This window comes from Nomascus leucogenys, chromosome 8, assembly GCF_006542625.1.
Source record: "Nomascus leucogenys isolate Asia chromosome 8, Asia_NLE_v1, whole genome shotgun sequence".
Lineage (NCBI taxonomy): Eukaryota > Metazoa > Chordata > Mammalia > Primates > Hylobatidae > Nomascus > Nomascus leucogenys.
The window spans coordinates 65,986,234-66,011,334 of NC_044388.1; the positions used below are offsets into that span (position 1 = coordinate 65,986,234).

Consider the following 25,101-nt stretch of genomic DNA (forward strand, 5'->3'; position numbering starts at 1 on the left):
AAACTCCATCTCGACACCCCCACCAAAAAAAAAAAAAAAAAAAAAAAGAACTTGGAAGTGTTTTCCCTTTCCTAATAAAATCTAAAGGAATAAAGCGATTAGTATTTCAAGAAGTAACATTAATGAAAGCAAATTTTGATGTACATTAGTATAGAACTATATTAAATAGAGTATACTTATATATAGTATATGTATCCAAAAAAATCACAAACCTTCCACACGCTGCATATTGGTTTCATTATTTTATAGCTACAGTTCATATATTTAAAAATAGAGGAGGCATCTGTTCCCAGGACAGCTGAAATTAACTTAGAGAAAGGGATTTGCAGTACAGTAGCTTTTTAAAAAGTCTTTGTGCCAATTAAAAAAAAAGTATATAATTGAATATCTGCTCTCAAAATTAATCTTAATAGACCTTAAATGCAGCATTTTTAGGCGTTGTGCTGTGTTCTTGCAACAGAAGTGAACTTTTGTACTCTGAATATGGGCATTTAAAATCATAGATGTGCAGCTTTTCTTTTTTTCTTTTTTTTTTTTTTTTGAAACGGAGTCTCCCTCTGTCACCAGGCTGAAGTACAGTGGTGTGATCTCTCAGCTCACTGCAACCTCTGCCTCCTGGGTTCAAGCGATTCTCCTGCCTCAGCCTTCCTAGTAGCTGGGACAACAGGCGTGTGCACCACACCCAGCTAATTTTTGTATTTTTAGTAGAGATGGGATTTCACCCTGTTGGCCAGGATGGTCTTGATCTCCTGACCTCGTGATCCACCCACCTCAGCCTCCCAAAGTACTGGGATTACAGTCATGAGCCACCGCGCCCAGCCTCATTTTTTTAAGTTGTAAGCCATTGTTACAATGACTCCAATAGAATGTACTTTTTCATTATTCCCAGTCTGAGGCGTTAAGATACTTAAGTGACTCATTTCATCAACATAACAAAGTTGTTTTTTAAAAAAGCATTTGTGTATGGATCACTGCTCCTTAACTAAGGTTAAGTGTGTCTCCCTTCAGGCTCCTAAGCCGGGATACCTCCATTCAGTTCTCAACTTCACTTTCCTGTCCATGTGGCTTTGTGCAAGTCACGTGACATCAGAATCCTGTAGGTCCTGGAAGCTTTTAGATGTATGATTCTACATTGTAGAAATAAAATGAAACTAATTGTTAGGATAAAACATACTGCAAAAGAATTTGTTATTAAGAAAAGGCTTCTTTTGAGAAGGACCAGAAATACTCTGATAATTGACAAGTAAACAACATCTCTTATTTGGTGTCTTTGTTGAATGCTCCACGTGCAGATCCAACCACATAGCTTTTGTTCATTCTGCAGAGGCCCGAATGCAGTCTGCAGGCTATGGCTGCAGTTTCTCAAGACTCTCACTGGTAAATGGTACGGAAGAGAACCCTGTCATGTCTTACCCATCTCAGTCGGGTTCCTGGGCAGGTACTGTTAGTTCAGAGGCTCTTCCTAGCCCTCGTTCTTGGCACCTCCTAGACAAGTTTGCCCATCTGGGAGCGATCCTTCTGTATCTCTAGACTGACCTAACTCAGATTGTAAAGGATACAAAATATGCCCTCTGCCCGTGCCCCCTCTCCTGTGAGCTCTGCTGTCCCACAGAGCCTATTCTCCTACAGTTGCCCACTGGGATGGAGAAGTAGTGGATCACTCGATGGGCACCCAAGGCTGCAGGTTCTGATCTGATCCTTTCCTTCTCATCCAGTCTAGACAACCTGATATGTTACCTCTGCCATGAGAGTCTATCTTTAAAAGGAAATCACCCTGAGGGATCGTGTTGTTCAATCTCTAGTCTCCAAAAGACAGGTCACAACCCTATCTCAGAACAACTTGAGCCTTAGACGGAGAGTCAAGATCTGGGTACATGTACCCCACTACTGCAACCAGTGGGTACTCAGGAAAAATGAATGAGGCTAGAGGCCAGTTTCTAGAAGCAGGGCACAGAGTCACAACAAAGCCAGCATCCAGGGTGACTTAACTGTCAAAGCACAAGACATCTTATATTCCCATAGGATCAAGACTGATTCCGGAGGTGCTGTAGGAGCTCAGTCAACTGCTAAAAGGCATCGGGCGATGGAACAAGCGGTTGTGGAGATAAAAGCTGAGCCAGATATTACACCACTTCCCAATACTTCTGTCATATGTATTCTATCTGGAGGCCCACAGGCTGCGCTACATATGAGTCAAGGTAGCCCAGACCTTCCTTAATTTGGCTAATGACTTTTTTTTTTTTGAGATGGAATCTCACTCTTGTCACCCAGGCTGGAGTGCAGTGGTGCGATCTTGGCTCACTGCAACCTCTGCCTCCCAGGTTCAAGTGATTCTCCTGCCTCAACCTCCTGAGTAGCTGGGATTACAGGTGCCTGCGACCACGCCAGGCTAATTTTTGTATTTTTAGTAGAGACGGCGTTTCGCCATGATGGTCAGGCTGGTCTTGAACTCCTGACCTCAGGTGATCCACCGCCTCGGCCTCCCAAAGTGCTGGGATTATAGGTGTGAGCCACCGTGCCTGGCCATGACTTTTTTTTTTTAAGTCCAAATATAGCATAAAAGATTTCCCTGAAGAAGGCTTTAGAATCAAGCAGATATGTGATTCAATAATGTCTTTACCATTGACTGGCCATTTAATATTGAATTGAAACAGCCTTTCTGATTTCCTGCCATATTTTCTGTTAAAGAGATATTTCAGTACAGTCCCAGTGATATGGTTTTCATAATTAAGATTAATTTCAGCATATAGGAAAGAATGGTTATTCCCAAACTTGTCTACAGATTGGAATCACCTAGGGAAGGTCAAAAAATACAGAAGCCTATGTCACTGCCTCCTCCACCCACAAGAGTATTTCTGTGACACAACCTAGTCTTCTTTGGAATTTTTGGCCTCCCAAAGTGCTGGGATTACAGGCGTGAGCCACCGCACCCAGCTAATTTTTGTATTTTTAGTAGAGACAGTGTTTCACCATGTTGGCCAAGCTGGTCTTGAACTCCTGACCTCAGGTGATCCACCCAGCTCTGCCATCCAAAGTGCTGGGACTACATACAGGTGTGAGCCTCTGCGCCCAGCCTCCTCTCTGTTTTTTCTTGGGACATCTGAAGACAGTGTCAGGCTGTGATTCCACTTGTGGCCAGACAGAGGAGAATGTAGAAAGTTCCCGTGTCATGTGCTGTAATCTCCCACAAAATGAGAAGAGACGGAGGCAAAGATAAGTGACTCTGCCAGGGGCAGCTCACGGAGATCCAGTGAAGGGAACATCTAATCAGTTTGATTTCGAGTCCACTGTACGGTAAAGCGCCTGAATACTAATTGAAAAGTAACCTTGGAAACAAGAGCCCGGTATTGTGCTCTTGCTGGGGCTGATATGGGAATGAGCCAGGACACACAAAGGATTAGTCCAAGACGGAGTTTCAACTGGTCCTGAGTTCCCTTATGTTTTGGCTTTTATTTTCAACTTTGTAGCATTTAATCCTTTGTCCTGCATTCCTGGGCCAGCCATCTGAATGTATCAAAGTTCCAAAAAGCTGAATATGTGGCTTTTTAGTTTCAGTGTCCTTTAATGGCTCTTGGAGAGAGACTCTGAATTCTGAGAGCTAGGGAACCATCTAAATCATTCTAAGATTTAGAAGCCAGCATCGTCTTCCCTTTACACGAAATAGGACTATAAAGCTGCAGTGTTTCAGATGTTGGGGGAAGGGGCTGTCCCTTCACCGGCTGTATGAGTTACGATGTGCTTATGAGTAAAAGTAATATTTCGTGGTTCTCAGTGTCTGAGGACTAGAATACTGTTTGATGTCCAAAGCTTATATTATACTCTCTTTCTGATTCAGAGCAAATTCTCGAATTTTATCCCAGTAACATAGAAAACATTTCAAATACTGGTGAGAAAAATGGTCAGTCTCAGGAACTGTGAAATCATTTTCTACTTGACCTAAGAAACCTGATGGAATTAGGCTGCTCTTTCTTAGAAACAAAGACCATTGCAAATTAAATCTTCAGGAGATGAGCCCTCCAGCCTGCAGGGTTTCTAAAACATGCATTCTGAATAAGACAATTATATTTTATTTTCAGGGTAATTCTACACTTAATAGGAATTATATAAGTACTTTGAAAATAGTGAGTTTTTTTGTTTTGTTTTGCTTTGAGACAGGGTCTCACTCTCTGTTTTCCAGGCTGGGGTACAGTGGCGTGATCTCAACTCACTGCAGGCTTACGTGATCCTCCCAACTCAGCCTCCGCAGTAGCTGGGACTACAGGCATGCGTCACCATGCTCAGCTAATTTTTTGTATTTTTTGTAGAGACAGGGTCTCACTTTGTTACCCAGGCTGGTTTCAAACTCCTGGGCTCAAGTGACCCAAGCAATCCACCCTTCTCAGCTTCCCAAAGTGCTAGGATTACAGGCGTGAGCCACCTTGCCCAAGCCAGCATGTTTTGTTTTGTTTTTAACTGAAAACTACTACAGATTAAGAATCACTGATTTTGATACTGCATAATACTAAGTTGTTTATGACAATAAGGATATTCTGTTTTCATTAACATTTGGCACTTCAGTAATGTTTTACCTTTCATATTTGATATTGAAAATTGATGAGTCCAAGCCACATTTCCATTACTCCCAATTTTTTAAGCTTCGTGACTATTGAATTTGTTTATAGTTTCCTATTATAGGTATACAGTTTTACTTGAGGGTTCAAAAGTAAAACAGGGCTGGGCACAGTGGCTCACACCTGTAATCCCAGCACTTTGGGAGGCTGAGGTGGGTGGATAATTTGAGGTCAGGAGTTCGAGACCAGCCTGACCAACATGGCAAAACCCTGTCTCTACTAAAGATACAAAAATTTGGCTGAGGCAGGAGAAGGGCGTGAACCTGGGAGGCTGAGCTTGCAGTGAGCCGAGATTGCGCCACTGCGCTCCAGCCTGGGTGACAGAGCGAGACTCCGTCTCCAAAAAAAAAAGAAAAAAAGAGAAAAGTTTGCTGGGCTTGGTGGTGCACGTCTTTAATCCCAGCTACTCGACAGGCTGAGGCAGGAGAATTGCTTGAACCTGGGAGACTGATGTTGTAGGGAGCCGAGATCACGCCACTGCACTCCAGCCTGGGCAACAGAACAAGACTCCATCTCAAAAATAAATAAATAAAAGTAAAACAGTATATAGGCCAAGTTTGTGGTATATGTGTGTTTCTATCCTACCAATTTTAAGTTCTGTGAAAATATCACAGATATACAATATTTTGGATATTTTCCAAAATATTAAAACTGGTACTTTGGGAGGCCAGGGCAGGAGGATTACTTAGGGCCAGGAGTTCAAGACCAGCCTGGGCAACATAGTGAGACCTCATCTCTACCAAAAAAAAAAAATAATAAAAATTAGCCAGTTAGAGTGGCAAAAAACAAATTAGAAATTAGCCAGTTAGAGTGGCACATGCCTGTTGTCCCAGCTATTCAGGAGGCTGAGGCAGGAGAATCGCTTGAGCCCAGGAGTTTGGGGCTGCAGTGAGCTATGTTCATGCCACTGCACACAGCCTGGGCAGTAGAGTGAGACCGTCTCCTTCAAAAAAAGCAAAACTGAACTAAAGCAAGTCTCTCTTGTCTATCACGTCTTATTGCCATTTGAATTTGTTAGGCTTTCATACTGAAAACAAAAGTTGTGCTTTACATAAAAGTGAAAATAAGAATAACCATAGCTCTTGGATCAGGAAGAATCTAATTTTTAGTTGGTTCACTAACAGCCAACATTTGATGAAAAGTCATATGGATCCTGGACCCTCATTACCTTCGGGTTTGACAAGCATCTCGGTCACATATGCTCCTTGTTTGGGGGTCAGTTTGTGGCAGGCATATTTGGAAAATCAGGTCCAGAGAGTTTCTGTATCTCTCTTTCACTGCTTAAAAAGGTTCGGAAACATCCAATCACCACTGAATATTTTTACCCTTCCCCACAGCCCATTGGTGGTTACAGTTTCCAGTGTCTCAAAAGAGCTAATCGTTTTATCAGTTGGATCACTTTTTTCTTGTGATTCTAAATTGGCCAAGGCCCAGTGTCATTTAGATCCTGAGCCTTGGACCTGGACTTGGGAGTATGGCTCGTTTGCCTCTGATTTGGCAGCAGGGCTCATTGCCACACAGATCCTACTGACAGGGCCACACAGCTAAGTCATGTTCCACGTTCCCAAGCTGGAGCTGCCATGGTTCAGATCCTCCCAAACAGACCCATGATGCACAGGTGTGCCCTCTGGGAGCCTTTGCTCAGGTTTCAACCCCACTCCCTCATTGGCAGCAGGTTTTGACTCACTCGGGCAAAATCCCAGCAAGGGCGCAGTCTCAATGCAACGCTCTGTCTTCTGTCTTCTCAGGGTCCTGTAGCATCCACAGTATCAGTGTTTTCTGTCCTCTCCTCTGGGCCTGGCCTTCCTCCACCCCCTCCTCCTCCGCCTCCTCCAGGGCCACCTCCACCTTTCGAGAATGAAGGCAAAAAAGAGGAATCTTCTCCTTCACGCTCAGCTTTATTTGCCCAACTTAACCAGGGAGAAGCAATTACAAAAGGTAAGAGAGAAAACAAGACCTTGAAGCTGCCTCGCTTTCCCTCCGGCTCCCAGACACAAAGAGCCGCTGGAGCCCCAGTGATGGATACATCACTCCATCCCTGCCTCCAGCATGCAGGGAGAGGGGGAGCTGGTGCTGGGAAGACAGGAGCCTGCTATGTTCGTTATGTCCATGCAGACGGGCTCAGGGGGTCACTGTGTAGACCAGAAAGAAGTATTCAGAGACTCTGGGTTCTAAATGGACCACCGTGCTGCATCCTTGCTTTAGCCCCCGGTGCTTCCACATCATTGTCCACAACCAAGGCATCAAGATCAAGTGAAATAAAAATGGCAGGCTGGGCATGGTGGCTCACGCCTGTAATCACAGCACTTTGGGAGGCCAAGGCAGGCCTATTGCTTGAGCCCAGGAGTTCAAGACCAGCCTGGGCAACATAGTGAGACCCCATCTTTACCAAAAATAAACAGAAATTAGCTGGGCATTGTGGCACACACCTGCAGTTCTAGCTACTAAGGAATCTGAGGTGGGAGATTGCTCGAGCCCAGGAGGTGGAGGCTGCAGTGAGCTGAGATCGCACCACTGCACTCCAGCCTGGGTGACAGAGTGAGACCTTGTCTCTAAATAAATAAATAAGTAAATAAATAAAAATGGCAAACATTAGCTCCTCTGTCCTGAAGCAGTGTGCAGGCTTGTCGAAGAATTATATCCCACTATACTGGGCTTGGAGCTAAGACTCCAAAATTCTAAATTTTTCTCTGGCTCCAACTGGTTCTGCTGTGCCCTGTGAAACTCATTTGCAAAATAAAGGAATGGATTCATAAAGTCAATTCCATATCCTGATATATACTCACTGGAATGGCCTAACCTTTTAGGCTGTGTCTGGAGAATGATTTAGCCGTAAGAGAAGAAGTAAGACATGATCCTTTTTCGTGAGGTGGTTTGCTCTTTGCAGAATTTTTATCTATTATTTTATCTCCCAACAGAAGAGGTTCCTCAAATTAAAAAAAAAAAAAAAACTTGGCCAGTGCAGTGGCTCACGCCTGTAATCCCAGCACTTTGGGAGGCCAAGTGGGGCAGATCACCTGAGATCAGGAGTTCGAGGACCAGCGTGGCCAACATGGTGAAACCCCGTCTCTACTAAAAATTCAAAAATTAGCCGAGCGTGGTGGTGCATGCCTGTAATCCCAGCTACTTGGGAGGCTGAGGCAGGAGAATCACTTGAACCCGGGAGGCAGAGGTTGCAGTGAGCCGAGATCACGCACTCCAGCCTAGGTGACAGAGTGAGACTCCATTTCAAAAAAAAAAAAAAAAAAAAACAACGTACAGTGCTTCTGTCAACTCTAAACTTGTACAGGACTCAGCTCCTGCATCCTGACTTGGAGAAAGCACTAGACTGTTTTGAAAGTGGCATTTTACCAAAAGTTCTTGTGCTCTTTATTTACATCGTGCTGATCTAGCAAGTTAGAGACATATCCCTTTGCATAAAATAAATGTGTCCATGTGTGTTGTCCTCCTAGGGCTCCGCCATGTCACAGATGACCAGAAGACATACAAAAATCCCAGCCTGCGGGCTCAAGGAGGGCAAACTCGATCTCCCACCAAAAGTCACACTCCAAGTCCCACATCTCCTAAATCTTATCCTTCTCAAAAACATGCCCCAGTGTTGGAGTTGGAAGGAAAGAAATGGAGAGTGGTAAGTGAAGCATTTTAACCTTTATTTTCCTGACACGCGCCAATGAAAGGACCAACAGCCAAACCATTTACCAAGATCTGAAGGATTTTTTTTTTAATTTTTTTATCGATACATAACATTTGTAAATATTTATGGGGTACCTGTGATATTTTGTTACACGCATAGAATGTGAAATGATCGGCACTTTGGGAGGATCACCTGAGGTCAGGAGTTCGTGACCAGCCTGGCCAACATGGTGAAACCCCATCTCTACTAAAAATACAAAAATCAGCCAGGCATGGTGGCACGTGCCTGTAATCCCAGCTACTTGAGAGACTGAGACAGGAGAATCACTTGAACCCGGGAGGTGGAGGTTGCAGCGAGCCGAGATCATGCCACTGCACTCCAGCCTGGGTGACAGACTGATATTCTGTCTCAAAAAAAAAAAAGAATGGGTAATGATCAAGTCAGGATATTTAAGGTGTCCATTACCTTGAGTATTTATCGCTTCTATGTGATGGAAACATTTCAAGGCCTCTTTTCTAGCTGTTTTGAAATATATAAGACAGTGTTGTTAACTATAGTTACCCTACTCTGCTGTTGAAAGTTAGAATTTATTCCTTCTTTGTACCCATTAACCACCAAAGTGAAGTGACAGAGGCAAAAACTACTGGCTAGAGTAGAAACCAGGGTGTTTCTGAATGCTTCTATAAACTTTATTTTCACAGGTTCTCATGCATTCTTTTCTTCAACTTTTTAAATTATTTTGTAAGTGGTGGTAAAATACACGTAGCATAAAATGGACTGTTCACCATGTTTAACTGTCCAGTTCAGTGGCATTAAGTCTGTTCACATGGTTGTGCTGCCATCACCACCACCCACCACAGAACTCTTTTCATCTTGCAGAACCAAAAGTCTGTACCCTTAAACAATAGCTCCCTATTTCTCCCCCCGCACCCCTCCCAGCCCCTGGCAATTACCATTCTACTTTCTGTCTCTATGAATTTAGCTATTCTTTCTATAAGCTTTTAATCAGGCAGCAAGACAGACCATTAATATATGGAACTGGGAAGTCTGTGCCCCACTGTGATGTGCTGTGAGATGTTTCGTTCAGTCCCATGGATGGAGGGATTGATACCTCTGTACCCTACTGCTGCCACCCCCCACTGCCCGGGCTAAGTGTGTGAGCAGGACATAGACACTTCAGATGGGAGTGAAAGCTGTTGTCTCCTTCTGATCTGGAGGGCTTCCCTAAAGATGAAGGACCAAAGTCCCTGGAGAGTTGTCATCGCCTTGAAAACACAATGGGCTTAGACCACTGCTGTGACCCTTCACCAGCCTGTTTGCCCAACTCCTGTTTGACACAGCAGGTTTTGCTGCAGCATCAAGTCCAGACTTGGCATCAAGGCCTCAACAAAAAGCTCTCACATCCCTGCTCCAGCCTCCCACCTGCTAGGGTGCCTGATACCTGATGTTTACAAAGAGATACTGACTTGCTTCCAAGAAGTGGTTCCGTTTTTCCCATCCTAACAATGACAGAGTAAGACCTGTGGTTTCATCTATAAGGAGATGGTTCCAAAAGAATATATTGCAAAGCCATACTTCATGCTGAGCTCGTAGTAATTTCAGTGTGCAGTGGATTCTGTTTATATATGCTGATGTTTAATATTTGTATTTGTCTTAATTCTAGGAGTACCAAGAGGACAGGAATGACCTTGTGATTTCAGAGACTGAGCTGAAACAAGTGGCTTACATTTTCAAATGCGAAAAATCAACTCTTCAGATAAAAGGGAAAGTAAACTCCATTATAATTGGTAGGGCAGAATTATGGCTCTATGGTTATTATGATGTTTTATAAACAAGCTGTATGTATGTAGTGGAGTTGGTTTTTTGGTGTGTTTTTTCTCCCCACAGACAACTGTAAGAAGCTCGGCCTGGTGTTTGACAATGTGGTGGGCATTGTGGAAGTGATCAACTCCCAGGACATTCAAATCCAGGTAAGCAGAGCCTTTCCAACCACGCTGTAATAAGCAGCCTTTCCAACCACGCTGTAATAAGCAGCCTTTCCAACCACGCTGTAATAAGCAGCCTTTCCAACCACGCTGTAATAAGCAGCCTTTCCAACCACGATGTAAGCTGCGGCCTTGCACAGACCATCCATTCTGCCTGCAAGAAGGAGCCTTGAGGCCGGGCGCGGTGGCTCATGCCTGTAATCCCAGCACTTTGGGAGGCCAAGGCGGGCGGATCACGAGGTCAGGAGTTTGAGACCAGACTGGCCAACGTGGTGAAACCCTGTCTATATTGAAAACACAAAAATTAGCTGGGTGTGGTGGTGGGCACCTGTAATCCCAGCTACTTGGGAGGCTGAGACAGGAGAATCACTTGAACCTGGGAGGCAGAGGTTGCAGTGAACTGAGATTGCGCAACTGCACTCCAGTTGGGCAACAGAGAGAGACTCTGTCTCGAAAAAAAAAAAAAAAGGACAGCTAAGTAATCTTTACAGCCCCAGAAACTTGCACAGTACCTGTACATAGTAGGCATCCAGTAAATGTTTGATGAGTATATGATTTGAGTGAATCAACTAATGCATAAATAAAAATACTGTGACACTCTCCTAGTATGATTAGCACCATTCCAAAGAGAACTTTTTTCTCAGGAAAAATTGGTCCTAGATCATGAGGAGGAAAAGTTTTTCTAAAGAATCAGTGAAATCATCAGAAAAACAACCTGAGAAGTAGGGTTGGAGTTGAATTTGCAAAACAGAAGAAAATCTGTGAATTAAAATCTTTAATAATTTTGATTTAGCCACATGGAATTTTATGATATGCCAAAATCTAAAGGACTTCTTGGTTTTGGCCAATTATAACTTCTATCTTTTTTTTTCTTTTTCTTTTTCTTTTTGAGACAGAGTCTCTCTGTGGCCCAGGCTGGAGTGCAGTAGCGCAATCTTGGTGCACTGCAACCTGAACCTCCCAGGTTCAAGTGATTCGCATATGCCTCAGCCCCCTGAGTAGCTGGGATTACAGGTGACCACTACCACGGCCCAGCTAATTTTTTGTATTTTTAGTAGAGACAGGGTTTCACCGTGTTGGGCAGGCTGGTCTCAAACTCCTGACCTCAAGTGGTCTGCCCGCCTCGGCGTCCCAAAGTGCTGGGATTACAGGCATGAGCCACGGCACACAGCCCCAGTTTAGTGTTTCTGATCACTGCATTTATTCATTTAATAACACTGCTTTCTCTCCAAACTGTTATGCATGAAAATTTTAAGGAGGTCACTCATCTTCAGAAAAAGCCTGGTACTTCAAGGATTATCGTGGTTCATAGAAACCTAATGAGACCACACTTTCTGAAGAGCTATTTTGGATGGTGGGAGTTCCTATGTAAAGAACCATGCTTTTTCCCACTTTACATTATTTTTAATTTTAAAAAACTAGAAGTAACAACAGTGAAGTAATATTTGATGGCAGAGGTGAGAGTACATGTTTAGCCATAGTCATGCAATCATAGTGTGTTACAGTTGAAAAGTATCTTGGAAAGAATGCAACCTAACACACATACCACAAACACACCTTAATTTTAGAGAGTATATTTCAAGCTCCCTTTCATTCTTACAGAAATTAAGCTTAGGTAGCAATGGTGAAACCATATATAAGGAGTTAGCATTTTTTTTAAATGTAAATACATCACATCCAAAATACACAACCAAGTAAATTAAGTATAAAACGTGAAAATAGGAAGTTCTAAATATTCATCATGTTTTTGGAGGGAGAAAAAAATCTTAAACCAAGAAGAAACAGAGGAAATTTTCAAACAGTTAGGCAGATATGTCTACCTAAAAATTTAAAACTTCTGAATTCCATACAATGGAATACTGTGTAACCATTTTTTTAATTATACTTTAAGTTCTAGGGTACATGTGCACAACGTGCAGGTTTGTTACATATGTGTACATGTGCCATGTTGGTGTGCTGCACACATTAACTTGTCATTTAGCATTAGGTATATCTCCTAATGCTATCCCTCCCTCCTCTCCCCACCCCACAAAAGGCCCCAGTGTGTGATGTTCCCCTTCCTGTGTCCAAGTGTTCTCGTTGTTCAATTCCTATGAGTGAGAACATGCGGTGCTTGGTTTTTTGTCCTTGTGATAGCTTGCTGAGAATGATGGTTTCCAGCTTCATCCATGTCCCTACAAAGAACATGAACTCATCCTTTTTTATGGCTGCATAGTATTCCATGGTGTATATGTGCCACATTTTCTTAATCCAGTCTATCATTGATGGACATTTGGGTTGGTTCCAAGTCTTTGCTGTTGCGAATAGTGCCACAGTAAACATACGTGTACATGTGTCTTTATAGCAGCATGATTTATAATCCTTTGGGTATATACCCAGTAATGGGATGGCTGGGTCAAATGGTATTTCTAGTTATAGATCCTTGAGGAATCACCACACTGTCTTCCACAATAGTTGAACTAGTTTACAGTCCCACCAACAGTGTAAAAGTGTTCCTGTTTCTCCACATCCTCTCCAGCACCTGTTGTTTCCTGACTTTTTAATGATGGCCATTCTAACTGGTGTGAGATGGTATCTCATTGTGGTTTTGATTTGCATTTCTCTGATGGCCAGTGATGATGAGTATTTTTTCATGTGTCTGTTGGCTGCATGAATGTCTTCATTTGAGAAGTGTCTGTTCATATCCTTCACCCACTTTTTGATGGGGTTGTTTGTTTTTTTCTTGTAAATTTGTTTGAGTTCTTTGTAGATTCTGGATATTAGCCCTTTGTCAGATGAGTAGATTGCAAAAAATTTTTTCCCATTCTGTAGGTTGCCTGTTCACTCTGATGGTAGTTTCTTTTGCTGTGCAGAAGCTCTTTAGTTTAATTAGATCCCATTTGTCAGTTTTGACTTTTGTTGCCATTGCTTTTGGTGTTTTAGACATGAAGTCCTTGCCCATGCCTATGCCCTGAATGGTATAAAAACTCTCAATAAATTAGGTATTGATGGGATGTATCTCAAAATAATAAGAGTTATCTATGACAAACCCACAGCCAATATCATACTGAATGGGCAAAAACTGGAAGCATTCCCTTTGAAAACTGGCACAAAACAGGGATACCCTCTCTCAGCACTCCTATTCAACATGAAGTTCTGGCCAGGGCAATCAGGCAGGAGAAAGAAATAAAGGGTATTCAATTAGGAAAAGAGGAAGTCAAATTGTCCCTGTTTGCAGATAACATGATTGTATATCTAGAAAACCCCACTGTCTCAGCCCGAAATCTCCTTAAGCTGATAAGCAACTTCAGCAAAGTCTCAGAATACAAAATCAATGTGCAAAAATCACAAGCATTCTTATACACCAATAACAGACAAACAGAGAGCCAAATCATGAGTGAACTCCCATTCACAATTGCTTCAAAGAGAATAAAATGCCTAGGAATCCAACTTACAAGGGATGTGAAGGACCTCTTCAAGGAGAACTATAAACCACTGTAACCTTTTTTTTTTTTTTTTTTTTTTTTTTTTTTGAGACGGAGTCGCGCTCTGTCGCCCAGGCTGAAGTGCAGTGACGCGATCTCGGCTCATTGCAAGCTCCACCTCCCGGGTTCACGCCATTCTCCTGCCTCAGCCTCCCGAGTAGCTGGGACTACAGGCGCCCACCAACACGCCCGGCTAATTTTTTGTATTTTTAGTAGAGACGGGGTTTCACCGTGTTAGCCAGGATGGTCTCGATCTCCTGACCTCGTGATCCGCCTGCCTCGGCCTCCCAAAGTGCTGGGATTACAGGCATGAGCCACCGCGCCTGGCCCCACTGTAACCATTTTTTAAAGTGATCTAGAAATACATTTATTGTATTTTATTAGGAGAAAGTAAGTCTTATACCATTATGTAGAGCATGATTTCATTCTTCTAAATGTACGCGTGTAAATACATATATATGCACACATATATCTATAGATATATCTATATCCGATAATCCTAGGTAAAAGTCAGAAGGGTTATACTACATTCATAACTGAATTAAGAGTGTCTGTGGAACTCCTATAGCAAAAATCACACTTCATTTGAAACTTCAAAATTCCCATTAAAATTCTGCAGCAATGAATACGCATAGAAAAAAAAAAAGAAAGAAAAAGAAAATAAAGTCAGAAACAAGAAGAGGATTCCTCCTGTCGTTGCTTCTTGTTCAATAATGCATTAAAAGTCCTAACTGGCCTGGCACAGTGGCTCACGCCTGTAATCCCAGCACCTTGGGAGGCCAAGGTGGGCAAATCATGAGGTCAGGAGATCGAGACCATCCTGGCTAACATGGTGAAACCCTGTCTCTACTAAAAATACAAAAAATAAGCCAGGCATGGTGGTGGGTGCCTATAATCCCAGCTACTTGGGAGGCTGAGGCAGGAGAATGGCATGAACCCAGGAGGCAGAGCTTGCAGTGAGCCGAGATCACACCACTGCACTCCAGCCCGGGCAACAGAGCGAGACTCCATCTCAAAAAAAAAAAAAAAAGTTCTAACCTATGCAATAAGATAATGATCGAGGGAGATAAAACTGGAAAAGGAAGAGACAAAAATGTCCTTATTTCCCAACAAAATAAGTGCCTTTATATAAAACCCAAGAGATTCAAGAAACTATAAAACTAAAAAAAAATTCAGCAAGATGGTATAATATGAACATGCAAAAATCAATAGCATTTCTTTCTACCACAAATAAGTTTTAGAAAATGCAATAGAGGCCGAGCGTGGTGGCTCACGCCTGTAATCCCAGCACTTAGAGAGGCCAAGGCAGGCGGATCATGAGGTCAGGAGATTGAGATCATCTTGGCTAACACGGTGAAACCCCATTTCTACTAAAAAATACAAAAAAATAACTCGGCATGGTGCAGGCGCCTGTAGTCTCAGCTACTCGGGAGGCTGAGGCAGGAGAATGGCGTGAACCTGGGAGGCGGAGCTTGCAGTGAGCTGAGATTACGCCACTGCACTCCAGCCCGGGCAACAGGGCGAGACTCCATCTCAAAAAAAAAAAAAAAAATAGGTAAATCTCAAAAACAACATTGAGCAATAAAGGCAAGTTACAGAATTGCAGGCTCTGTATAATGTATCCATTTATTAAAAAATTGAAAACATGCAAAACAATAACATACATATTAAATATGCTTATGAGAGTTCCATGTGGCCATCCCAGGCATCTCACCTAATGGACAGACCTGGTGAATGACAAACACAAAATTCAGAACAGGAGTTACATCTAGAGAGGGAAGGAAGAAGGTGAATGAGGCGTTGGATGGTACAGAATGGGGGCTTCAACTATATTGCCAGATTTTAGTCCTAAAAAAAAAAAAGCAAATAAGCCAAAATGTAATAGTCTATAAAGCTGTTTGGTGGTTGGACATATATGTACTTATGTACGTGTTATATTATTTCTATATGTTTCTGTGTTTGAAATATATCATAATTTTTAAGGATATGGACATGTGTTATAAAAATACTCTCTGAAAGGATAAACCATGGTGACCTGTGCAGGAGGGCTGGAAACTTGGCCATGTGGCTCAGAGACAAGAGAAAGACATTTTTCTGAATATTTTTTGAACTTTTGAATGTTCAAACCAAGTGAATATCACGACCTATTTAAAACACTTAATACATTGTTTTAAAAGGGCTTGGTCATAATGGGACTAGAAGGTAGATGAGTAGTTACCTGGGGGTGGGGATGGGGATTGACTATAAATGGGCATTAGGGATATTTGGGGGCTGATAGAAATGTTCCCAAACTGGATCGTAGTGATGATTGCACAGCTCTGTAAATTTATTAAATATCATTGGGTTGTACACTTAAAGTGGGTGAATTTGGTCAGGTGTGGTGGCTCACACCTGTAATCCCTCGTTTGGGAGGCCGAGATGGGTGGATCACCTGAGCTCAGGAGTTCAAGACCAGCCTGGCCAACATGGTGAAACCCCGTCTCTAATAAAAATACAAAAATTAGCTGGGTGTGAAAAAAAAAAAGAAAATAAATAAATAAATAAAATAAAATTAGCTGGGTGTGGTGGCACACAGCTGTAATCCCAGCTATTCAGGAGGCTGAGGCAGGAGAACCACTTGAACCCAGGAAGTAGAGGTTGCAGTGAGCCAAGGTTACACCACTGCACTCCAGCCTGGGTGACACAGAAACACTCCATCTCAAAAAAAAATAATAAATTAAATTAAATGGGTGAGTTTTATGTTTGCAGATTTCACTTCAATAACACTAAAAGACTGAAAAGTGGGGGAAGGAGAATGGATGAAAGTTCATATGATTTGGCCCAGCATTCCTATTTTTGGCAAACTATCCTAGGATGATAGTACAAATTATGGGGGAGAGAAGAGACTAAGATAATAAATGGAAATTTTTTAAATTTTATGGAGAAAGATGTTCATGAAAAACAATATTAATGCAGAAACACGTTTAAATACACGTCACCCATCGCTCAGCAGAGGAGCTATTCTTTGGCCCAGCTCTCCTGATAAGAAACAATCTCTGTTCTCAAGGTGTTCACAGGCTACCAGGGAAGAAAGACGTGTTTATTACATATTCAAATGCAGTACTGCCCAAAATGCTGTGGAAATTAAATTCTGACATACCAGAGGTATTCTTAAAATTCCAGTACACATAGAGCATCCCTAATCAAAAAATCCCAAATCTGGCCAGGTCCAGTGGCTCATGCCTGTAGTCCCAGCCCTTTGGGAGGCCAGGGCGAGCGGATCACTTGAGATCAGGAGTTTGAGACCAGCCTGGCCAACATTGCGAAACCCCATCTCTACTAAAAATACAAAAAATCAGCCAGGCATGGTGGTTCACACCTGTAATCCCAGCTACTTGGGAGGCTGAGGCAGGAGAATCGCTTGAACCCCAGAGGTGGAGGTTGCAGTGAGCCGAGATGGTGCCATTGCACTCTAGCCTGAGTGACGGAGTGAGACTCTTATCTCAAAAAAATAAAAATAAATAAAAAATTTAGAAAGGACATCTAGAAATTACCAAAACATTACTGCAGATACATTCTTGAAATATAGATATATGTGCCGTATTATTATTTGTGGTAGAGCCCTATGTGTACCTGACCTTGAACTACCCCTGCCTTTTTTTTTTTTTTTTTTTTTTGCACTGGGGCTCAATTCCAACTCAGTGTTCAGTTTCTATGGAGAGAGAGGAGGAAACAGAGAACTAGAGTGACCTGGCCAGACTCCCCACAAGGAATTCTTTACATCACTCACACCATCAGCAAGAGTTGCTCCTGGTTTGCAATCCAGCCTTTTCTCCACGGTGAAAGAAGAGATGTCTTTATCGCTTTAATTACCATGGCAAGATGGAAAATCATAGAGTTGTAATATGGTCTTTGGGGAAACAGTTCTACCTTTTGGAGATTTTGGGGGGATGTCTGAAAACTGTTAGAAGAGAAATTTAAAACTGATCAGAATTTTTATAGCACTTCGATATTTATAAACAATACAAAGAATGGCCTCCTCTTTTGTATGATCCTATTTATCTATATAATGAATGTCCTGAGCCAAGCCCCCAGTTTTGTCTCCTGAAATGAATACATTTCAAAATACCCAGACATTCATCTCATGTAAGCCTCAAATTCAGCCACTGTGAGATTTTTATCTGGCAAAGGACTTCTGTGAAAAGAATGGTGGTGTTTCTTATTTAAGTTCAGGAAAAATCTACTCAGTTTTTACTCAAGAATAGTTTTACTTGTAAGTGACAACATTAGAACTTCTTTTAATCCTAGTTTCATAGAGATGTGTCAAAAGTAATATTTCAAGCAAATGAATGTGAATGCATCTTGTTTCTTTTATCATGAAATCAAATACATGTTTCGAATCCACTAACAGGGTTGTGAGGCTTTTTCTGAACATCTAGCTGTTGTTTCCAAATTAATCCCTTAATTTTGTCTCAGGAAAGAGACCCTGAGGTTTGAGAATCCCCTTGTGTGGTCTTTTCATTCTGTCCCCGAATGACACCTATCCTATTCTGCCTGAAGACTTTGCCATTAACCCACCTCCCCAGCTTTGACCCAGTGAATTCTAATGCTTGGTTAAGCCAAAGCTAAAGCCAAGAGGAATTGAGATTGTATTTATTCGAGGGCATTGTTATTTCTGTTTCTTTGCTTTGGTCCCAAGTATTTTTTCCTATTTCAGGTAATGGGGAGAGTGCCAACAATTTCCATTAATAAGACAGAAGGTTGCCACATATACCTCAGTGAAGATGCTTTGGACTGTGAGATTGTGAGCGCCAAGTCATCTGAAATGAACATACTTATCCCTCAGGATGGTGATTATGTAAGTACCTTTCAAAAGGCTGTCAAGAATTTTTCTGGAGCCTTCATTATTAACATTCTTAGAGATTGATTAATCAGCCACCAACCTGCGAGCTTTATTTGTAGCATAATTCACAGGCAGGCGAGGAATTCAGGGAGCTGTCTTCCACATCTCTTCCCGCCTATTAGCTTCTTGACTGTACTCACTCCTGGATTTCCAATTCTCAATGTAGTGTACTAATAATTCATTTAATGGACCAGCGTTTATCAAATAGCACAGCATGCATCTGAGTTCGTCTTATGTAGGACTAAATATTTTTCTTTGCTCTGGTGGAGGTAAACAGGAAAGAAGGAGAAATAAATACTTAGGGGAAAAAATGTGAAGACAGAGAAAAGACAATAAGTAGGGCTATTTGTGCAGCTATGCTTGAGAGGTTAAGTGTAAGAATCGAGAAGTTTTATGAAAATGGCAGTTTCCAAATCTTCCACCTGGAGGTTGGATTCAGGAGGCCTGGAGTGAGGCCCAGGAATCTGCATTTTAACAGGCATATCCCTTAAGTCCATCCAATGGTCCTTCTGAGAAACACTAGCCTAAGAGACTTGGCCACTATTTATTTTCTCAGCTTTCTCTCCTCAACAAAGCACTTTCTCAAAGAAGCATACACATATTCTCACACTTTGAAAAGGGAGTGTTAATAAATAAGTACGTTTCCTGGTTCATGAAGTGTGATGGATCTGCTAGTTGCTACTTCAAAGTGGGGAAATAAATACAGAGAAGGCCAAGCATGGTGGCTCACCCCTGTAATGCCAGCACTTTGGGAGGCTGAGGCGGGCAGATCACTTGAGGTCAGGAGTTTGAGACCAGCCTGGCCAACATGGCAAAAGCCCGTCTCTACTAAAAATACAAAAATTAGCCATGTGAATCCCAGCTACTCAGGAGGCTGAGGCAGGACAATCACTTGAACCTGAGAGGCGGAGGTTGCAGTGAGCTGAGATTGTGCCATTGCACTTCAGCCTGGGTGACAGAGCGAGACTCAGTCTCAAACAAACAAACAAACAAAAACAGAGAAAATTCCCTCTAAGTCTGCCTGTGCAGGGAGCCAGTGAACCAGGGAAGGATGGGAGAAAACACAACTTAGCAGGCAAACATCTGGAAGAGGAGCTCCCTCGGCCTGAGGCATCAATTGCCAGGGCCTACACAGCAATCAACACACAGGTTGATCTCCTTAAGCAGACAGTGTGACTGCTGCCACATTCTCCCTTCCCCACCTGGCAGTAAGTTCTTCAGCTCTGCTCAGCCACGTGTCATACATTACAGGCCAGAATTCATCATTTCAGTTTGAAAAAACAAAACTCTGCAAGCCTCAGGCCATGCTTTACTAGTAAGTGTGTATAGACAGTCTAACCCTGAGATAGAGAAGAGTCCTCTCTTGGGCCCGCCACCTAAAAAAATTCCTGGAGAGGTGATGCCAACAGCTTCAGGGTAGGAGAGCCAAAAATTGGAGGGAGGCCTGGCCTTTGCAGCTGTTTAAGCAGAAGGCTCAGCTGCACGGGACTGGATCTGCTAAGAAAAGCAGTGGGATTTGGATGAACACCGCAGACTAATGAAGCTGGAATCTGTGGGCGTGGGACCCAGGCACCTGTAATTAAAGCTTCCCAGGTGATTCCAGTGGGGAGCCAACGTTGAGATCCACTGGCCTAAAGGATGAGTGTAAGTCAAAACCTGAGCGTTCATGCTAAAAACCAAGGTCTCGGCCAAGTGCAGTGGCTCACGCCTGTAATCCCAGCACTTTGGGAGGCCGAGGCGGGCAGATCACGAGCTCAGGAGATCAAGACCATCCTGGCTAACACAGTGAAACCCTGTCTCTACTAAAAATACAAAAAATTAGCCGGGCGTGGTGGCACACGCCTGTAGTCCCAGCTACTCGGGAGGCTGAGGCAGGAGAGTCACTTGAACCTGGAAGGTGGAAGTTGCAGTGAGCCGAGATCACACCACTGCACTCCAGCCTGGACAACACAGCAAGACTCCATCTCAAAAAAAAAAAAAAAAAACCAAGATCTTGCCTCTTACAGGTCAATGACCTTGTGGCCCTCTTCACATATTCTTGGTTGGAGCTGGTAGGGAACAACACAGAGGACCTGCCATGGGCATTATGGTGTGGGAATGGATGGAGGAGATGATTCGTCCTGAAAGAAATTGGTCTCCCAGAGAAGACTCGTTAGCATATTACTAACCCCTCACTGCCAGGAACAGATTTGGGACACCTGTAGTGCAATTACTATCAAAGAGGTGCCTTCATCTGGCACATTCTCTACTTGGCCTGGTTCTTGAGAACAAACACCAGGCCTCATCTACCCATCCAAAAGAGCCCCAAAAGGAATATTGGCTGCACAAACACACACGTTATTCAGATTGTGGGTTCTTTACTTCAAGATTTTTCCATTGCAGATTTTACTCAAGAAGAATACATCACTCATTATAGCAAGGGCTTTGCCTTTTACTTTATTTATTTATTGTTTGCTTGTTTGTTTGTCTGAGACAGGGTCTTGCTCTATTGACCAGGCTGGAGTGCAGTGGTGCGATCATGGCTTACTGCAACCTCGACCTCCTGGGCTCAGTCAATCTTCCTGCCTCAGCCTCTCAAATAGCTGGGACTACAGGCGTGTGCCACCACACCCTGTTAATTTTTGTATGTTTTGTAGAAACAGTGTCCCTGAGGACAGGCAGAGACAAAGGAGAGGGTGGGATTACCATCCCCACTCCTGGGAATCCTTCTCTGCAACTCTGCCAAAAGAGATGCCGAATCAGAGTGGCTCTTCAGCAGCACTACACTATGTAAAGCTTGTCCTTATACAGTGGGGTCTCGCTACATTGCCCAGGCTGGTCCCGAAATTCTGGGCTCAGATGATCAGCTGGCATCAGCCTCACAAGTACTGGGATTACAGGTGTCAGCCACCGTGCCTGGCCCAGGCCTTTCCTTTTGAATGAATGAATGGCTTCATCCCAAAGAAACAGTTAGATCCTATATCTAGGAAGATAGGTACCCATGTGTGTTCCATGGAAACACCACAGCTTATGAGCATGGGCATCAGCTTGTCAGACACATGAGGTTTCAACAAGCACTGCATGGACTGGAAGTCCGAGGAGGCCCAGGAGACAGGTCCAAGGCCTCCTTGCCTTGGAGAGGTTTTCTATCTTCTTCTGAAGGTCTTCTGTCCTTCTTCCTTGCCTTGGAGGATGTCTTCTATCCTCTTCTGAAATGACTGGAGAATCACTGTCGGGGAAAGGAGAGTGTTGACTCAGACTTTTATTTTGACTATTCTGTATTATTCTTTGTGTGTACGCGTTTGTATGTGTATTTTCCAATGGGAGAAGTAGAGTGCCTTGGTGAAGTGTAACAAATGTGTATATAACCCTAAGCTCATTTTTACAATTTATCAAAGAGTAGAGAGCTACCTCTGGGATAAAACCTTTCTACTCCATGTGATTGGAACCAGCAGCATTGGCATCCCCTGGGAGCTTGCTGGAAATGTAGATTCTTATTCCATTCCCCAGACCTACTGAATCAGAATCTGCATTTTCATAAGATCCTGAATGAGAATCTGCATTTTTTTTTTTTTTTCTGAGACAGAGTTTCACTCTTGTTGCCCAGGCTGGAGTGCAATGGTGCAATCTCGGCTCACCACAACCTCTGCCTCCTGGGTTCAAGTGATTCTCCTGCCACAGCCTCCCAAGTAGCTGGGATTACAGGCATGTGCTGCCACGCCTGGCTAATTTTGTATTTTTAGTAGAGACAGGGTTTCTCCATGTTGGTCAGGCTGGTCTCGAACTCCCAACCTCAGGTGATCCACCCACCTTGGCCTCCCAAAGTCCTGGGATTACAGGCATGAGCCGCGGAGCCCAGCCAGGGAGAATCTGCATTTTAATAAGATCCTGGGTCAGAATCTGCATTTTATTATTATTATTATTGTATTGTATTTTACTTTTTGGAGACGGAGTTTTCACTCTTGTTGTCCAGGCTGGAGTCCAGTGGCATGATCTCAGCTCACCACAACCTCTGCCTCCTGGGTTCAAGCGATTCTCCTGCCTCAGCCTCCCGAGTAGCTGGGACTACAGGTGCATGCCACCATTCCTGGCTACTTTTTTGTATTTTTTTAGTAGAAATAGGGTTTCACCATGTTGGCCAGGCTGGTCTCGAACTCCTGACCTCAGGCGATCCACCCACCTTGGCCTCCCAAAGTTCTGAGATTACAGGGGTGAGCCACTGCACCCGGCCAGAATCTGCATTTTCATAAGATCCCAGTTGATTCACGTGCATGTTAAAGTTTAGTGGAGAGTAGTAGGTAAGATAGAGCCCAGATTTGAATTCTGGCTGCACTGTTACTGGCCACATCATTTGGGGCCAGTTGCTTAATCTCTCGGGCCTCCGTTTCCTACAGATGGCATCCCCAAGAACACCTAGCTCATAGGGTTATTATAGGAGATCTGCTGAGTTCATCTATGTCCAGTGCTTAGAAGGATGCCTGGTTTGTTCCAAATGATGCTTTTAGCTTTAATGATGATACTGTCTTGAAGTCACAGAACTGACACATGACATATACAAGTCTCCACGTGACAAAGACCTCCCCATGACACAGCTTGAAATTCGATCGAATTTCTTTGCCTATCATGTGGCACAAATCAGCCTCCCCATCTGTTTGCAAAAGGAAGCCTTAGTTTAAATAACTTCGTTGTAGTTTAAATAACTTTGTTGTTCTTGCCCTTTTCCAGAGAGAATTTCCCGTTCCTGAACAGTTCAAGACAGCATGGGATGGATCCAAGTTAATCACTGAACCTGCAGAAATTATGGCCTAACTTCCCGAGAGACCGAACCCCCTCACGTGAATCCCCCCTATCAAACAAACAAAAAAGCAGCAGTAAAGAGCTAGAAGTTGCAGTAGCCCCTACTGCTTTAGCCTTGGCCTCCAACGATTCTGTGCTATAGACACAGCACTGTTTCTGGCACGCCTTGTGGGCATTTTGAAATATTTAACGTTTCCTCATGATTTGCCTTTGTGTGTGATTTTAGTTCCACATGATGACTTGTGAACATTATGGATTTAAAGGAAAAAAAAAAAGAATTCTGTTCCCCTCATATCATGAACACAGTAACTGATAGGTAAAAAGACTGCATGATTCACTTTTACACTTATATTTCATTGCTAGTTAAAAAATAAAATCTTTGAGACTCTAAGATGTACATTTTTACCTTTTAGGCAATTTCAATATAATGTAGAAGTAGTAGTGTGCCCTGAAAAATGTACACGTTTTTTCTTATTGTTACCACATGTTCACCTTTATCAGCGTGGATACTGTCAGCATGCGTACATATTTCAACCTACGCTTTTAAAAGACGTAGAGTTTATATTAAGGATCAAATTCAGTTCCTTGGTCCTTGGAAGACCTATATTCTCTGTAGTTACTGAAAACTGAAAGTCAATTCTAATTATTCATCTTACATATTTTTCCACCATGTCATTTGAAAACTTACTTTTCTTCTGCATAAGAGATTCTTATGCCAAAACATTAAACAGAAGAAATCATTTTTTTGCTATGTAATACCTCGCAACTTTGCTCTAAAATCAAGCTCAGTTATTATTTTCCAAGTTTGAACATGTTAAATATCAGATGCCTTGTAAATTATGTCTTTAATGTTTTCTTATAGACTAATTTCCTCTTTTCCACCTGCCAGACTTGCTAACCAGGCTCAAAAATGAACATGAAAAAGCCATACATGTATTATTTCTCCTAAAACCTAAGGCATTATCTGTTGGTTTGGCTTGCTGCTCCTATTTTGTAGTCTTGATAGTAGATGCTTCTTCAGCGTAAGAGTAGCTATGATACTCCTTTTTATCTTTTCAGTACATAGTGCTGAAAAATCTGCAACTTCTTGGATCACATTTAATGAATTATAGTATAATGCTTGCAGGCCCAGTACAAGCATATATATTGTGCCTCTTATAGCTTTTGGAATACATCGTTTCCATTTTTTAGATATCTTCTATATCCATATAGTATTCAAATTATTAATGCTCATGTACCAAGGTTTTGCTATAAAAGTTTTGTCTGTATGAATAATGTGGCTTTAGTAAATAATCATTTTTCAACTGTAAACTTATTCTGAAATAAAGTAAAATTCTAATTGTTTAAATACTGTGATGAATTCTGGATGTTAAAATGATCTTTTTTCTACTTTGATTTGCTCCTTGCTCATGTGTCAGACTTAGAAAAGACAGCTGAGTCCTTCGGGTTGGATTAGAGAATTTATCCAGGATGCCATCAGCTTCCCTGATGAATGATGTCTCCTTTGAGATAGATATCAGATAAAGCCATTTGCAATTGGATTGACTGTCAGAAAATTCTAGAATTCAGTTTTGTAAATCGAGTCCTCTTTACTGAGAAAATCCTCCTCATAGATCTTTGTTAACGTAAACATCCCAGAACATAAGTGATTTTATAAATACCATATACACCTTATAAACATATAACTATAAATAACATAATAAATGTATAAGGAAACTCCTAAAAGAAAAAAAAAAAAAGATCCTAAAAT

At 42.4% G+C, this 25,101-nt stretch overlaps 1 protein-coding gene across 1 annotated transcript in view; it reads left to right on the forward strand.

Moving 5' to 3' along the window:
- The window catches only part of CAP2 (cyclase associated actin cytoskeleton regulatory protein 2), a 162,776-nt gene extending 138,065 nt beyond the window's left edge, over nt 1-24,711 (forward strand). Inside the window, exons 8-13 of the mRNA XM_003263543.4 lie at nt 6,359-6,548; nt 8,063-8,238; nt 9,908-10,031; nt 10,132-10,214; nt 18,390-18,530; nt 23,280-24,711. Of these exons, the coding sequence (XP_003263591.1) occupies nt 6,359-6,548; nt 8,063-8,238; nt 9,908-10,031; nt 10,132-10,214; nt 18,390-18,530; nt 23,280-23,363 (798 nt within the window). The 3' untranslated portion in view covers nt 23,364-24,711. The remainder of the gene's footprint in view (nt 1-6,358; nt 6,549-8,062; nt 8,239-9,907; nt 10,032-10,131; nt 10,215-18,389; nt 18,531-23,279) is intronic.
- The last annotated feature ends 390 nt before the right edge of the window (nt 24,712-25,101 follow it).